Source organism: Amborella trichopoda, chromosome 10 (assembly GCF_054954075.1).
Source record: "Amborella trichopoda isolate Santa Cruz 75 chromosome 10, AtrichopodaSantaCruz75HAP2 v2.0, whole genome shotgun sequence".
Classification (NCBI taxonomy): Eukaryota; Viridiplantae; Streptophyta; class Magnoliopsida; order Amborellales; family Amborellaceae; genus Amborella; species Amborella trichopoda.
The window spans coordinates 7,779,555-7,795,027 of record NC_142345.1 but is presented as its reverse complement, the minus strand read 5'-3'; the positions used below and the strand labels follow the sequence as shown (position 1 = coordinate 7,795,027).

At 36.6% G+C, this 15,473-nt stretch overlaps 1 protein-coding gene across 1 annotated transcript; it reads left to right on the top strand.

Annotated features, from left to right (window-relative positions):
• The first annotated feature begins 639 nt into the window (after positions 1-639).
• Positions 640-14,635, top strand: LOC18446237 (Mitochondrial substrate carrier family protein). The gene is made up of 6 exons (XM_006856358.4): positions 640-1,117; positions 3,064-3,445; positions 4,639-4,835; positions 12,607-12,751; positions 12,935-13,088; positions 14,226-14,635. The coding sequence occupies exons 1-6, from the start codon at positions 1,059-1,061 to the stop codon at positions 14,255-14,257; spliced, it is 969 nt and encodes a 322-aa protein (XP_006856420.2). The 5' UTR covers positions 640-1,058; the 3' UTR covers positions 14,258-14,635.
• Positions 14,636-15,473: the final 838 nt, after the last annotated feature.

Sequence of the window (15,473 nt, the reverse complement as noted above, 5' to 3'; positions counted from 1 at the left end):
CGTAGTCATAAAATATATTTTTATTGTTAATTATAAAATCTAATTTTTTTTATGTCCATATATGTTTATGTTGATATAATGGATATTTGGGGATCAAAACAATCTCTTCTAATGAAATTAGAACATTCGCTCTATATAAATGCTTTTCATATTTGGGGATAAAAATATTAGTGAAATTTATAAGGTTTTCTATATTTGGGGATAAAAACATGGGAAAGGTTTCTATGTTTCCCTTACATCATAGAAGTTCTACCCTCCCCCTACTATCCAGCCGTCCAATTTTGATCAAGAGAGCTACTCACCATTTGATCTTAGATCCGATGTCTCAAAGTATTTTATTTTTAGTTTTTGTTATACAAATTGTATGAATATGAAATTTGGTAAATGCCATTTTCTCATTGGGGCGCACCTATAAAAGAATTAAAAATAATTTTTTAATAAAGTATAATGACCAAAATACCTTTTAAAACTTTTATGCATATTTTGGCCTTTTTATTTTATTGAAAATATTGTTTTATGTTTTTCGCTAATGCGAGTTTAATAAAAGAATGGATGTCGATGTCAAAATAGAAAAAAAATTAAAAATAAAATAATGTAAAGACGTGATGTTGTGATTAGGACAATCTTAACCCTCCATTCAGACTCGGCAAGAGGGACTAAATAACTCCAATGCTGCCCAGGAAGCATAGAAAGCTTGCCCTAAAAACATTAGTAAAATTTTTTAGGTGGGGTCTAATTTGATTGATTTGAACCTTTGCTCTCTATAAACTGTTTCCATAATATTAGATCCTCGCTTATTACCCAAACTCAAAAGCTTGCCCTAAAACCATTAGTGAAATTTTTGAGGTGGGCTCTAATTTTGATTGTTTAGAAGCTCGGCTCTGTACAAACTGTTTCCTTAATATTAGATCATCGCTTCTTGACCAAACTCAAATGTCTTGACCCTTCTCTCTCTTTCTCACGAAGCAGAATTGTTCCATCTTGTTTTCTGTGTTGTAATCTTTCTGTCTTTGGGAATTTGTGGAGAAAGATGGTTTTGTAGAGAGAATTTACCATCAATGGATTCTTCTCGGATAAGAACACAATCTTTCGAGCAGTCGGAAATAAACTGGGACAGGTAAAAAATCCTATTCCTTACTGTGATTTCATGAGCTCTCTCCATAGGTGCCAAAAACATTGAACAGTTTTGTAGTTGCACTTTTGTTGCTAATGCGTTAGTTATTCATATTGGTTGTCTTTGTGAATTGCTTTCTCTAAAAATTATGAGAATGTTGCACAGTTTTGAGTTTTGGGTTTTAATTGGCCAGAAGAGGGGTTTTTAGTTCTGTGAATTTTATTTCTGGGCATTCATCGTTGGCTTTATGATATGTCGTGATTTGTAAATAGTTTAATTAATTAATTGTAGATTATTGAAAATGTTGGGGTAATTGGGACAATAGTAATTTGGTTGTGAACATGACGATCTTTGAGGTTGCATGTTCAAATGGTTTCTTGAGTTTTTGCTTGTTTTGGGGCTTAATATCTTTTTCGGTAAGAAATGTTCTCTCCATGGAAAAGATGGACAGTTCTATTTCAAAGTTGCAAAAAAAAAAAAAAGAATACAATAAGCTTTGAAAGTTTCTGTAAGTTTGCTAGTTAAATTTGGTTCTACTATGAAAAGGAAAAAGAAAAAAATTGAACACTACACTGTGACTGCTAATGTTCTAAATATAGCTATAATGATAGTGGGGAAGGATTTTGATGTTTGCTGATTCTTGTAGTGTGCACACAAGATAGAAAGTGGTCCATTTTATATGCATTACTGAAGATAATATAAACAAATTGCAAGAGGAATGTGTTCTTGTTCATGTAATTAGATGAAGTCCAATCCCCTGGCTACTGGGGTACAGTTTTCTGGAAATTGAGTACTTCTTGTCTAACTTATGTAATTTGTACATTGATCATGTTCCTAGTTCCTAAGAATATGACTTTGTGCTTTGATTTTCTTTGTAAGAATGTTATTGCCAATCAAAATTTGTGTATCAAAGGATCTTGTCCTAAATAGAAGCTTTAGTATTTTCTTAGGCTAATTCATTCTCAAGTTCTGTTTACCCTTAATATTTTTTATGTTTAAGTAGCTTCTCTAATTCTAAAGAAATTGAATGGCTTATTTGTGTGAAGATGAACAGATTGAAATGAAAATTGTGTTTTTTGTTTCGGATTTATAAGGAAATCACTCCCATTTATGTAGCTACTTCCATTTGTTTGCGCATGCTCACTCACAAACAGAACGTTTCGTGTTAAGCACACACACAGAATGTTTTGTGTTATCTGAATTGCTCTTCTGATAGTATTTCATGGGGATATACTACAACTCAAATTATTGACAAAATAATAGCTTATTGGATCATCACCATCCGATGAAATGATTGATGGTGATGGAGAGATGTTGAGACCCACCTGGTAGCTCCCACTCTCTTCGTTGCTGTTCATCATTCCATAATGGACGTTGTTTTTCTGTTACCAATTTGATTAAAGTGTACTTTTCCCTATATTCTAAAGAACAATTGTTTCATGCAGACTGGACCACATTTGTGCAATATGCGGTGCAGAGGTATAAAGCATCCATCTTAAAGATGGATGCAAATAGGGTGGTCCATCTAAAAACAAATGTAACTAATGGTCCAAATGTTTTCTTAATATAATTATTATTTTAGTTTTCAATGTTTATTTATTTATTCATATTCATGATCTCCATGTTAAAGATTATATATTCTCCAAAAATCAGGATTAAATTATATTTCAAAAATATATTTATTGCCAAGCCCGCATTTCTACATGTGGGGGCTTGGCCGCATGCTAACCACATCCTACTCTAAATGTTTGACTTTTTTTTTTTCCAGAAATTTTATAATCAGTATAGTCATTGTAGATTCCTATGAATAAAATGTTAATGAGAGCCATCTGTATCTTTGATTCTGTCTTGATAAGTAAGCCTTTGTGACATCTTGGATCCATCATGGGGATTATCAATGCCACTGTCTGTGTGACAAGAAACTCACTTTTTCAAACTTGATCTTGCAGGCTTGATAAAACCAAGTTTTATGTCGTAGGAGCAGGCCTTTTTTCTGGGATCACTACTGCCTTATATCCAATATCTGTGATAAAGACGAGGCTCCAGGTTGCTTCAAGAGATTCAGTAGAAAGAAATGCTTTTTCGGTGGTTAGAAGCATCCTAAAAGTGGATGGCATTCCAGGCCTCTACCGAGGATTTGGTACCATTGTAACTGGTGCAATTCCTACAAGGATTATTTTTCTTACTTCTTTGGAGACTACAAAGGTTGCTGCTTTCAAAATGATTGAGCCATTCAAGTTTTCTGAACCCATGCAGGCTGCCATAGCCAACGGTGTTGCTGGCATGACTTCTTCTCTTCTTTCTCAGGCAGTTTTCGTGCCACTTGATGTGGTGGGTTGATTAATCTTCAATTCAAGCTTCTCCTTTTAGTATCCATCATGGGATATTTGAATCTTCATGAACTTTATAAATTTGTCAATCTTGTTCAGTGATTCTTATTTGTGGGCAGGGAATTGATTTTTTACTATTTGCACAAGTTCTAGCATGTTCTGTTTTTTTTTTTTGTCTTTAACTAACATTCAAATTGGTGTTTTGCATCATAAAATTGGTTACCTGCAACTAAACATTCCTTTTTGAAGAAACATTATTGAACCAACATTGAATCGGCATATGTTCACATGATTTTAGATCTATTCGACAATTCAAATGCCCCCATCGGGAGCTCTTCCTCTAATTTGTTCTTTTGGCTATAGCTCTTCATATAATTTGACATGGTTATCAAGCACCACCCTAATCAGGACTGATGGGCTTCTAATCTCCAGCTTGCGCCTTGACCAGGCGGTGCTTTGACCGATTGAACCACAATCCCTGGAAAATGAGCCGTACAACCCACATATTCTTATTATTCATTGTCCCATCAGAACTCCTAGAGTTTTTGTGTGCATAGGCATGTCCAGTACAAACACAGTTCATTTCTAAGGAGTCTATACTGCACTTACCAGAAAGGCACAAACCAACATACATTTTAAGTAAGAACAAGAGATCTTTTTTTGGGAAAAAAATAACACATCAAAAAAGGCAATGTACAACATAAAATGCTCAAATAACTCGACAGACCAAACCAGATACTGTTTAGATTGGTCATATTTGGAAATATGAATCTCTCATTCACTTAGGTCGATTTCAAACATGCACATGTAATTTCTATTGCAAGAAACAGTAATACTTAATGTGTTGTACGTGATATGCACATCAGAAATCCATCATAATTACAATCAGCAGCTATCAAACAAGCATAGAGTAAAACACCATAAGTGTTGTTTCTGTTTCAAGTAGTTAGCTCCACTACGAATTGACTAGATTTATCCTTCTCATGACTGTCTAGTGAGATATATTCATGATAGAAAGCATCAGGTTGCTTTACTAATCCTGATTACCAAGTTGTTAGTTCATTTATAAGCTTCTTTCTCTTCCATTATAGTGAGATCCTATTTGGTTTCTGCATATTGAGAGTGGTTTATGGTACATTTTTTGCTGCTCCATATCTGATTTTTTATTTATTGGGTTTTTTTTTTTAATGTTAGGTGAGTCAAAAATTGATGGTTCAAGGATATGCTGGTCATACAAAATACAATGGGGGGCTGGATGTTGCTCGTAAAATTCTCAAGTCTAATGGCTTTCGAGGGCTATACAAGGGTTTTGGCTTATCAGTAATGACTTACTCCCCATCAAGTGCTATGTGGTGGGCAAGTTATGGTTCAAGCCAGCGCTACATTTGGAGGTATGTGCCATTCTGAACCATTTTGTAATACTTATCTCTTATAAGTTGTAAGAAACTTAGCCATATGTAAGGTTTTCTATCCTTTATGCGTTTCTTGTTGATCTTCTATTTTAATGGTGTTTCAAAATCTTGAAAATGATAGTCAGGTTATTCATTGTTATATTATTGAGTTGAAATTCATGCAGCTTATTGATTAGTAATCGTGAGATATAGATTAACAACCTAATTTGCAAGAATAAGACATCAAAACCACTGAGCAATGAGTATTAGCCCAAAATAGTTTATTTGCAAGTACTCCATACATAAAATCTCAATAGATTAAATAGTCATAAAATTGAATAGAATGTGCCTTTTTACTCCATTTTGATTGGGAATTGATTCTTCTAAGGAACTTTTCCAGTTGTTACTCCACTATGTCAAAGGAGTTCAAACTAAGTGGATGGAATTGCTTAGGTTTTGCTGTTCTCAATGAATATTTCTTCTTATTCTGCAACAAGAGAAAATTTAATGGGTCGTTGCACAAAAGCATTGGCAACAACCATCAGAGTCGAAAAACTTCTAGTAGATCATCACATAAGTATCAGTTGCATACAATTGTAATCTGATATTGCTGTTATTATGTTATTATTGTTATTGTTATTGTTATTATGATTTTTATTGTTATTGTTATTATGATTGTTATTGTTATTGTTATTGTTATTGTTATTGTTATTGTTATTGTTATTGTTATTTTTATTGTTATTGTTATTGTTATTGTTATTGTTGTCATTGTTGTTGTTGTTGTCGTCGTTGTTGTTGTCATTATTTTTTTATTTTTTTTTGTTTTTTGTTGTTGTTATTATTGTTATTGTTATTGTTATTATTTATTTTTATTAACTGAGTTCCATCTATATCAAAATTGATGTACAAGCGCATCTCTTTGGCTATACAAACTCAGTCTTTGTATAAAGAGTCTCTACATGATCTCTCCCCATGACCTGTTTATGTATTACAAAGAGATGTAACTGTCAGCCTCGCTTTGAATACCCTTCTTTGGGAAGAGAATCAGCTTCATACTTTGATTCGCTTCATGTATGAAGAAAAGTGATTAGCAAATGCCTAGACCATGCCCTTATTTCTTCAAAAATCTCTCCTATTTGCTTACCCACGTGATAATGTTGGCAGAATCTCACTTACTAATAAGTTCCTTCCATTTCTGATGATGCATCGAAGCCTACATAATAAGGCCCAGGGCTCAGCTTCGAGTGAATGTCACGTTGTGGAAGAGTCCTGAGAATGTCATCAAGACTTTTCCTAGGTGATCCGTCAAAATAATTCCCCTGCAGGGCCATGGTTCTCTGGAACCCTCATAAAGTTCAGTATAACAAAACCTTCTTGTGGAGCTGGCCATCTAGAGGACTTGTTCTTTCTCACTACCTGTACTTTCGCAATCTCTTGCCCTAGAGACCCAAAATCTGCTCTCTAGGAGCACTAAACACACTCGTTCTAGCTCTTGCCCATGCAATGGCTATGGCTTTAACATGCTCTCGTGATGTGCCAACTTTGCTGCTTTTATCATTGAGGTCTGTTGTTTAATTCCAACCATACTAGACAAAACATTGCGAACAAGATGAGCCTCCCTAAGGCAAGAACTGAAGGAGGTTGTACCCATGTAAAATGCAAAACTGAAGGAGGTTGTAACCATGTAAAATGAAACACGGGATATACCTGGCCACTGAGCAATGAAAAAAGAACTGGTTTACAGATTCCTCATCAGTCTTACACATTAGGCATATGTTAATGATCAGCACACCTCTGTTGCAAATGTGGTTAGTGGTTTGAATCTTGTTGGAGGCCACCAGCCGAGCGAAGGCCTGTGTTTCAGGTGGTCCAATTATAGTCCACAATCTATGTATGGTGCCTTCTGCTCTCTGCTGCCAGCGAGCACCTTATATGTTGATTTTACTAAGAATTTGCCTTTTCTGACAGGTGCACAGATTAATCTGTCTTCACCCTTTGGCTTGAAAAAGAACTCTTGTAACGATCTGAAGCAAGTTGGAAGATGCCCTATTTCTTCATCTTTTGGATCTCTTCTACATCTTGGAGACCAGATTGTCTGTCTTCTTTCACTTTTGACTACGTTTGCAACAATTATTTGCTGCTTGCTTGCAATAGCATACAAACCAGGAAATTGCTCCCCAGGTCATTGATTTCGCATGGATTTGACCAAAATTTTGTCGTCGTGCCCTTCCTGACTTTTATTATAACATTGATGGTGAAGCTGGATCGAACGCTATTAATCATCATTCCATATACCCAGGACCTTCCATTCTATGCAATAGTCGCTCACCATCACTCCACTTTTGTTGTCCAATACAACACTTTGTTCAATACCTTGATCTTAATTCCATTCCCTCCTTGCTCTTCTGATGTAATAACTGTACTGCTTTTATCATTGAGGTCTATTGTTTCTTTCCAACAATGCTATCCAAAACATTTCTAACACGGTGAGCCTCCATGAGGCAAGAGCTGATTCGGTTACCCGTGGAGTAAACAATTGTGCCGAAGATGCAAAAACTGAAGGAGGTTGTACCCATGTAAAATGGAGCTGCCTTAACAAAAAACACCAGATATACCTGGCTACTGAGCCAAGCAAAAACAATTGATTGACATATTCCTCATCAATTACACATTAGGCATATGTTAATGATCAGTGCATGTCTGTTGTGCTTAATGGTTAGAATCTTGTTGGTGACCACCAGCCAAGCAAAGGCCTGTGTTTCAGGTAGTTCAGTTATGGTCTGTACTCTATGTATTGTGCCTTTTGCTCTCTGCTCCCAAGGAGCACCTTATACATTGATATTACTGGGAATTTGCCTTAATCTGTCTTCACCCTTTGGCTTGAAAAAGAACTCTTGTAACATCTGAAACTAGTTAGAAAACCTTATTTCTTCATCTTTTTTAGATCTCGTCTACATCTTGGATACCAGATTGCCCGCCCTCTTTCACTTTTGATGACTTTTGCAACAATTGCATACTGCTTGCTTGCAATAGCATACAAACCAGGAAATTGCTCCCTAGGTCATTGATTTCTCACGGATCTGACCAAAATTTTGTCTTCCTGCCATTCCTGACTTTTATTATAACATTTATGGTGATGCTGGATCGAACACTATTAATACCATTCCAAATACCCAGGACCTTCCATTCTGTGCAATAATCGCTCATCATCACCCCACTTTGTTTGTCCCATACTTAGAACGCTTTGTCGGCACTACTGCACAGTACTTTTATTCCTATCCAAGGTAGGGATAAGTTGGTGTGGTCCCTCGTCCCTTCAGGGGAGTTTACCGTGGCCTCCTTCTACAAAAAACTCACCCAACCCCCTATTTTCCCTCCTAATCCAACTTCGGTCCTCTCTCAGGTATGGCAGACTATAGCCCCCCCCAAGGTGCAAACATTCAATTGGATAGCAGGCTCCCACAAGGCACTAACTGTCGATCACCTACAAAAGAAAGGAATCCCAATTCCCAATAGGTGCATCAAGTGCTTGTGCGAAGAGGAATCCAATAATCACCTCTTTCTCCATTGTGAGTTGGCTCACGATCTTTGGAGCCGACTGCTGCAACTGTTTGGTGTCCTTTGGGCAACACCACCAATGGTCAAAGATCCACTTGCTTTGAATTTGGCCTCACACTGGCCGAAAGTGGGAAGAATCCTATGGAAAGCAACAGTGGCAGTGACAGTTTGGATTCTCTGGAAAGAAAGAAATGTCAGAATCTTTCAGGGACAGGCCTACCTAGCCCCTTTTCTCTTTCACAAGGTTACATCCTTAGTAACCTTCTAGGCGTCAAACCATCACTTGTTCAAAGGTATCTCAACGAACTCTTTCCTAACTCAATGGGAGCGTATCCTTCTACACAAACCAAAGAAAAAGAAAATTTCAAGCACCTGGAAACCCCCCCCTCAAGGAGCAATCAAATTAGACTTTGATGGATGCTCTTTTGGAAACCCTAGCCATGCAGGTGCAGGTGCAGGTGGGGTTGTTAGAGATCACCAACACAACATCCTCTTCACCTACTCTGAATACCTTGGCATCCAAGATTCACAGTATGCCGAATCATTGGCCCTCCTCAGGGGCCTGCAAAATTTGGATCGATCTTGGGGACAAAACCTAGTAGTGGAGGGGGATGCCCAAAACATCATTTCTTGGGCATCCAAGGAAGCTATTCCCCCATGGTATCTTGCACCTCTTTATGATGACATTGTACACCTTTGCAAGGGATATACCCGTCTCATGGATGCATACCTCAAGGACGTCAAACGGGCTCGTGGATTTGTTGGCCAAGGATGGAGCCAAGGCCCACGATGAAGACTGGGCCCATACCATTTTTTTGCATTGGGCCGGCCACAAAGGATGAAGACTAGGAGTACCCGTCTCCTGGAATGGGCAACTTTTTTACTCTCTTTTTTTTGTAAACTCACTGTATACTTTGTAAGGGGGTAAACCTATAACCCCATTTTGTATAGTGTCAGTTGACCTATTATTTTTTACCAGGAGTCTTGTCTAGTAAGGCACTCTCGGGCTATTCTTAACAACTTGTACTCTCATTCTCAAAGCAATACAAATGTTCAACATTTCTCAAAAAAAAAAAAAAAAAAAAAAAAGAAGAGAAAACGCTTTGTTAATTTCCTTGATCTTAATTCCATTCCCTCCTTTGCCATTTAGGCATGCAGACCCTCTCTGAATTAGTGATACCCCCAACCCTCCCACCAGCTAAAAAAAGATGAGGGAATTCCTCATTATTCTCTCGATCTCTTTTATAAATAACTTAGATGATCGATAAGAGGGACTTAAAAATAGAAAATTAATAAGGCATCTGCAAATTGTAGATGAGAGATAAGTGGGCCATTTGATGAGGCATTGAAGCCGTTTAGGAGACCAGCTATGTATACTCCATCGAGCATACGTAAAGGTCTCACCAACAATCGGAACACAAGAAAGGGAGATGGATCCCCTTGCCAAGACCTCTGGTGCTTCTGAAATTACCTCTCAGAGAGTTGCTAATAAAAAATGAAAATTGTGCTGAAGAGAGATATCCTTCCAACATTTCCTCCAACGATCTCCGAATCTCAAGACTTTCGTAATTTCATCCAACAGTTCCCAATCATCCCTGTTATATGCTTTTTCGAAGTCTGTTCTACATGCAACACCCAGAACTCTGTCACCGTGCCTTGCATGAATGAAATTGTGAGCTATCAAAGCGTCATCAATAATCTGCATTTCTTTCTAGTCATGTGAGACCTATGAGAAGTCATGGTCATCCATAGGGTTATTTGGTCTTTGAAAATTGTTCAGTCATCCATAGTGGGAGTACCACATATGCTACCCTATAGAAGCATCTACCATTTGTTCCTGATGACAGACTATAAAGATTACTCATAATTGGGTCCCCCCTCAGACTTTCATAAATGTATGGTTGGTGATGTCCAATGTCAGGGGCAAGTATGCCCTTTGGAGTACCGAATACTATACTCATTGGATTAGATTTTGTGCTTCTTAAAACAGTCATAGTCGGGCCTTAAAGAGGGAAGTCAACCAGGTCACAGACTGTGTATTCAGCAAATTTCATTAAAAATTAGGGGTGGCAATCGAGTCAGGTCGACTCGATCTGGGTCTAAGACTGTGTCCGGGTCCAAGTTTTGGACCCGGTGAGTCAGGTCCAGGTACAAAACCCTTGACCTGAGTTGGATCTGAGTGGGATCCGGGTCCAGGTTGACCTGACCAGACCCAACCTGAACATATTTACACACACACACACACACATACGTACATGTGTATTTATGCATTTAAAATATATAACTTAAAATATATATGTACACGTGATATGTATGTAAAATATTTTTTAAAATATATAATATTTTGATAAATTTGCATATATATATATGATTTGGGTGTGTGTGGGTGTGTCTGTATGGGTGTGTCTGTGTGTTTATATATATGGGATAATCTGCAATTCACAACCCTTCAAATTACAAAGGTTAATAGTAGAGTGAGTTGTGAAGAGTGGATTTACTAATTGTGGTTTTTTTTTAAAAAAAAGTTACCTTTTGTCATATCTTGCTCATCAAGTAAGGGTGTTTGTATAAATATAACTAAACGACAAGGGGTACTTTTATCATCTTCATAAAGGGTAAAGCTCAAATTTTTACTATAGGACAAAGGTACTCTATAAATAAAGTTCCAGGATACTAACTTCCAGAATGCTATTGTATTTTTGTAAAAATTTCAAATTTTCTCTTACTTAATTATTGATTTACGTAATAAATAATAAGTAATGATTTTTAATAAATATACTTATCACAACGCATTCTAACATTAACCTTTATAATTTGATGGGCTGTTAACTCTAGACGAACCCTATATATATGTGTTGAATAGTTTTTCAAAAACATTTGTTAGGTTCTAGACTTGGACCCGAACCGGGTTGGGTTTGGGTCCTAGTTTTGGACTCAATGGGTCGGGTTCAGGTCCTGATCCAAAACTTTAGACCTGAGTTGGGTCGAGACCCGATCCAACCCATTGCCACCCCTATTAAAAATATTATCTCCAAACATATTTGCCATAAATTAAGAGTTCAAAGTGAGAATAAATAAAATGAGAAATTTCAAGGTAGCATCCTTCCATTCAATACTTATCTGGAGAACCTCTTTTGCTTGATGGAAGAATTACAAGACTTTTTGTTAGAATCAAGTTTCATAGCTTTTGTGGAAATATTGTTGGTTTGGTTGACCTTTTGGTGCTTAGAGTGTTTACATACACCCCTTCCTCCATATGCTCAAGTTTCATCACCCCAAAAGAAACCATGTTAGGGGCATTATTTAATGCCATTTTTAGGACACACTCTCTCTCTACTTATTTCCGTATCAGCAAATCATTTTTTTTTCCGCAAAGGATTGTGATGTGTTTCTATGGTATCACATATCTGTTCATTAGCTCGTATTTGTGGTGCACAATTATGTGCAATGTAGGTAGTGGGCATGCTAGACTCTATCTTCATATATTTCTCGAGATATCTTCTTACAAAGTTTCATTATTGCGTCTATAATTGCTCCTGGTTTACGTGCGCAACCCAGCAAATAAACATCCACAAGAATTAACTTATCGACTCCTTGAACGGTACTATAAGAATCATGTTAATGTAAAGAAATTGAAATAAATGGTCAGAAATAGTTTTTGATGATAGAGAAAATATAGTTAATTCCAGGTAGTCATTTTGATGCAATGTCAGATATGGGTTTATATAAGCTTAAAATCATTTTTTCAATTGTTCAATTGGTTTTTTATGACCATCTTCGAAGTTTGGAGTCTCAATCCCACCATTAAGTCGGTCTTTTTAAGGGCAACGAAGAGTTGCCTATGGAATTTGGGGAGTATGAATGTGTGTGTGTGTGCACGCGCATATGGTGTGTGTTTGGGTATGTGTGGGTGTGTGTGTGTGTGTGAGAGAGAGAGAGAGAGTGAGAGAGAGAGAGCATATAGGAATAGTTTTCTTTAGAATTATATGATAAGCTGTAGAGAGAGAGAGAGAGAGAGAGAGCGAGAGAGAGAGAGAGAGAGCATATATAGGGAATAGTTTTCTTTAGAATTATGTGATTAGCTCTTGAACCTTTGCCCTTTAGATGTTGGTGTGTTTCGGTTCTCAGTTTTCTTTGTCAGAACTGCAGCATTTCTTTTTCTTCTTTTTGATTTTTATTAAAGATTCCTTTTACGCATATTGATCATTTGCAGGCTCTTAGGCTATGGCAATGACCATGAGAAACTAGTTCCTAGCCAGTCGACAATTATTTTAGTTCAAGCTACCGGAGGAATTGTGGCAGGCGCTGTGGCATCCTGTGCAACAACCCCTTTGGATACCATCAAGACTCGTCTCCAGGTAATGTATCTCACTAAAATCCACTCTTCTTTCATTTTCATGCTTTTTTCCGCTGTTATTGATGTTGCACGGTAAGTTAATTACAAGTAAGGGCATGGATTTATATCCCATTAATTGCAAGTAAGGGCATGGATCTATATCCCATTGATCGTGTTTACTTGAAATTTCAATTTGGTTCTTCAGGTGATGGGGCATGAAAAAAGAGAAACTACCAAGCAAATTGTTAAACGGTTGATTGTGGAGGATGGATGGAAAGGATTATATCGAGGGTTAGGCCCGAGATTTGTCAGCATGTCAGCATGGGGAACTTCTATGATTTTGGCTTATGAATATCTAAGTACGAACCTCTGATCTCTCTTACATAATATCATAATATTTTCTTGTGAATATCTCAGTAGGAACTTCTCTTCTCTCTTATAATGTACATTGTAATTTTCCTTGTTTCTGTTGTACCATTTAATATTTTGGGGTTTTCTGTTGTCACATATGTAATAAGTCACATTTTATGCCATGCATTGATATGCTTCTCATGCACTTCCTTGTAGAAGTTTCCCACCATCATTTTTGGCACTTCTGCTCTTTTATTTGCTCATTTTTCATTATTGTAATTTTGGCCACTGATTTCACAAATGCTGGTGTTTTTGTGGTAGGAATGTGAATATGATTCCATGAACTGCAGAGTAATGTCTTGAATCATTCTTATTTTGCTGATAGAGAAAAGACTTAACAGTCACTGAACCAATTTGTGAATCCAATATACGTGAATTTTAATATTTAAGCTTATATTATCTATGCAACATAGATAATATCTCCAAATGAACATTAAATGGGCAAATTGGCCTCTGGATTTTGGGTCTAAGAGTAAAGGATTACGTCCACAAACCTCAAATTTTATGTTTTCCTATTAAGAAAAATTTAAGTAAAAGAAAATATCTTAACTTTGAGCTATATAATAATGGGGAAAACATCTGTAAGTTTTAATGTAAATGCTATCTTTCTATATGGTAATTGTAATAAGTTTATCAGTAGAGTGGGGAAATTATGCCATCTTGGATGTTTAGTGATAGTTTTGGGTCAAAATTTTTAATAATGAAGATTTAGAAATTGATCTTAACTGTAAAACAATTGATCGTAAGTTTTTCTGAGAGACATCCATGTGCAATGCCTATTGTGGCACTTGTGTTTTTGTCACTAGATCTTAGTTGTTTGCTCTGGGACTCAGATGCAATAAAGTTACTAATCTTTGCATGAAATTAGGATTCATGATGTATGTCAATTTGGTGGATTATCCCTGACTTCTACTTCATATCTATTCATAATGTATCACCATGTTAATTACTTTTCACATGGAATGTAGCTATATAAGTATTTGGGTCCAAATTTAAACTGAGTTTATTTTGCTAATTTCGCTAATTTTCTGCAATTAAGTCAGTCCAAAGTTAATTCTCTTTATCCTTGGCATGTTTGGTTGCAGAGCGTATATGCGCGAAGGACATACAGATTTGATGTTATTATCATCAATAACTTTCTCTCTCATTCCCAATACCAATTGGAGGCGCAAGTGCTAGCTTTTACATATCACATATCATAAGATTGACTCAATAGAAATTGCATTCATTCTTCTTGGTATACTGGACATTAGAGCAAAAAGTATCAGAGGAGGCTACACCATTCAGTTTATTTGGCAGGGTAAATACTATTGTTTGTACGAGGGCATAATTCTTTGTACTTGATTTTTTTTTTCTCTTTTTTACTTCGTGTATGATTCATAGTGGTGTACCATTGGAAGGACGCCAATTTTGATTCGAGCTCAAAGCTCTATTATCGATTCTTTTCTTTGCCGTGTAAACAATGTTTTGAAGCAATCTATAAATTTCTTGTTCATTGGCATCTTATGAACATGCTTTATGCATGTGGTTGATCTCTGCTATCCTGTTCACCACAATATTTAAAAGGAAAGACATTCTTTTGCTCCCGCTTGCTAGCAAACAGAGAGGGAGAGAGAGAGAGAGGTCCATTTCTGTGTTTGCCTACTTTCTCTGGGACAGAATCCAGTGAATTAACTACAAGGCATTGTATCAGGGATTGGATATGGGGTTACATCTTTCTACACAAAGATTTCATCAGCCATTTCCAAATATGAAGATTTTAGACTTATGTTCCATATAATCATTTTGTGTTTCTTTTTATTAGGAGGTTGATTTTAGTTGATGGTTTTCATGGATCCCAACACTACATGCTGTTGTAATTTTCTCTACTGTAGTCTCTCAAAAATCAAAATTTATGAGAAAAGAAGTAACTGAAATGAGTATATGCTCCAAGCAAAACACACATTTTCTCCCTGTGGTAAAATTTTAGTTAAGAGTACTTTTAGGACCCGAAATTGTTTGGATGTGACCTACCCATAGCGACCAACCTATCAAAATAAATATTCAATATGCCCTTGAAAACTGCATGAAAAAAAAAAAAATCATGCCCTTGGATGACACACCCATTGTTCATTCTTTGTCTGGTCATTTCTGGTTAGGTACTCAAAAATCTGTTTTAAGCACTCTGTGGTGATTCAAAAGTGGAGCCCAAGGTTAATCAGCACAAGTCAAGCTTGAGAGAGGCCTTTGGTTAATAAGATTGGAGCCAATCGCTGTTTTGTTATGTCTTTTCTAGAGAGAGAGAGAGACAGAGAGATGAAGGTTTACTCGAAATTTAGAATATTTTTTATTTC

What these genes read in the sequence shown, in the direction of transcription:
- LOC18446237 (XM_006856358.4), top strand. Translation starts at nt 1,059, where the DNA reads ATGGATTCTTCTCGGATAAGAACACAATCTTTCGAGCAGTCGGAAATA. An exon ending in TTTTCGTGCCACTTGATGTG is followed by an intron (nt 3,446 to 4,638) that starts GTGGGTTGATTA and finishes TTTTAATGTTAG; the next exon opens with GTGAGTCAAAAATTGATGGT. An exon ending in TTTGGCTTATGAATATCTAA is followed by an intron (nt 13,089 to 14,225) that starts GTACGAACCTCT and finishes GTTTGGTTGCAG; the next exon opens with AGCGTATATGCGCGAAGGAC.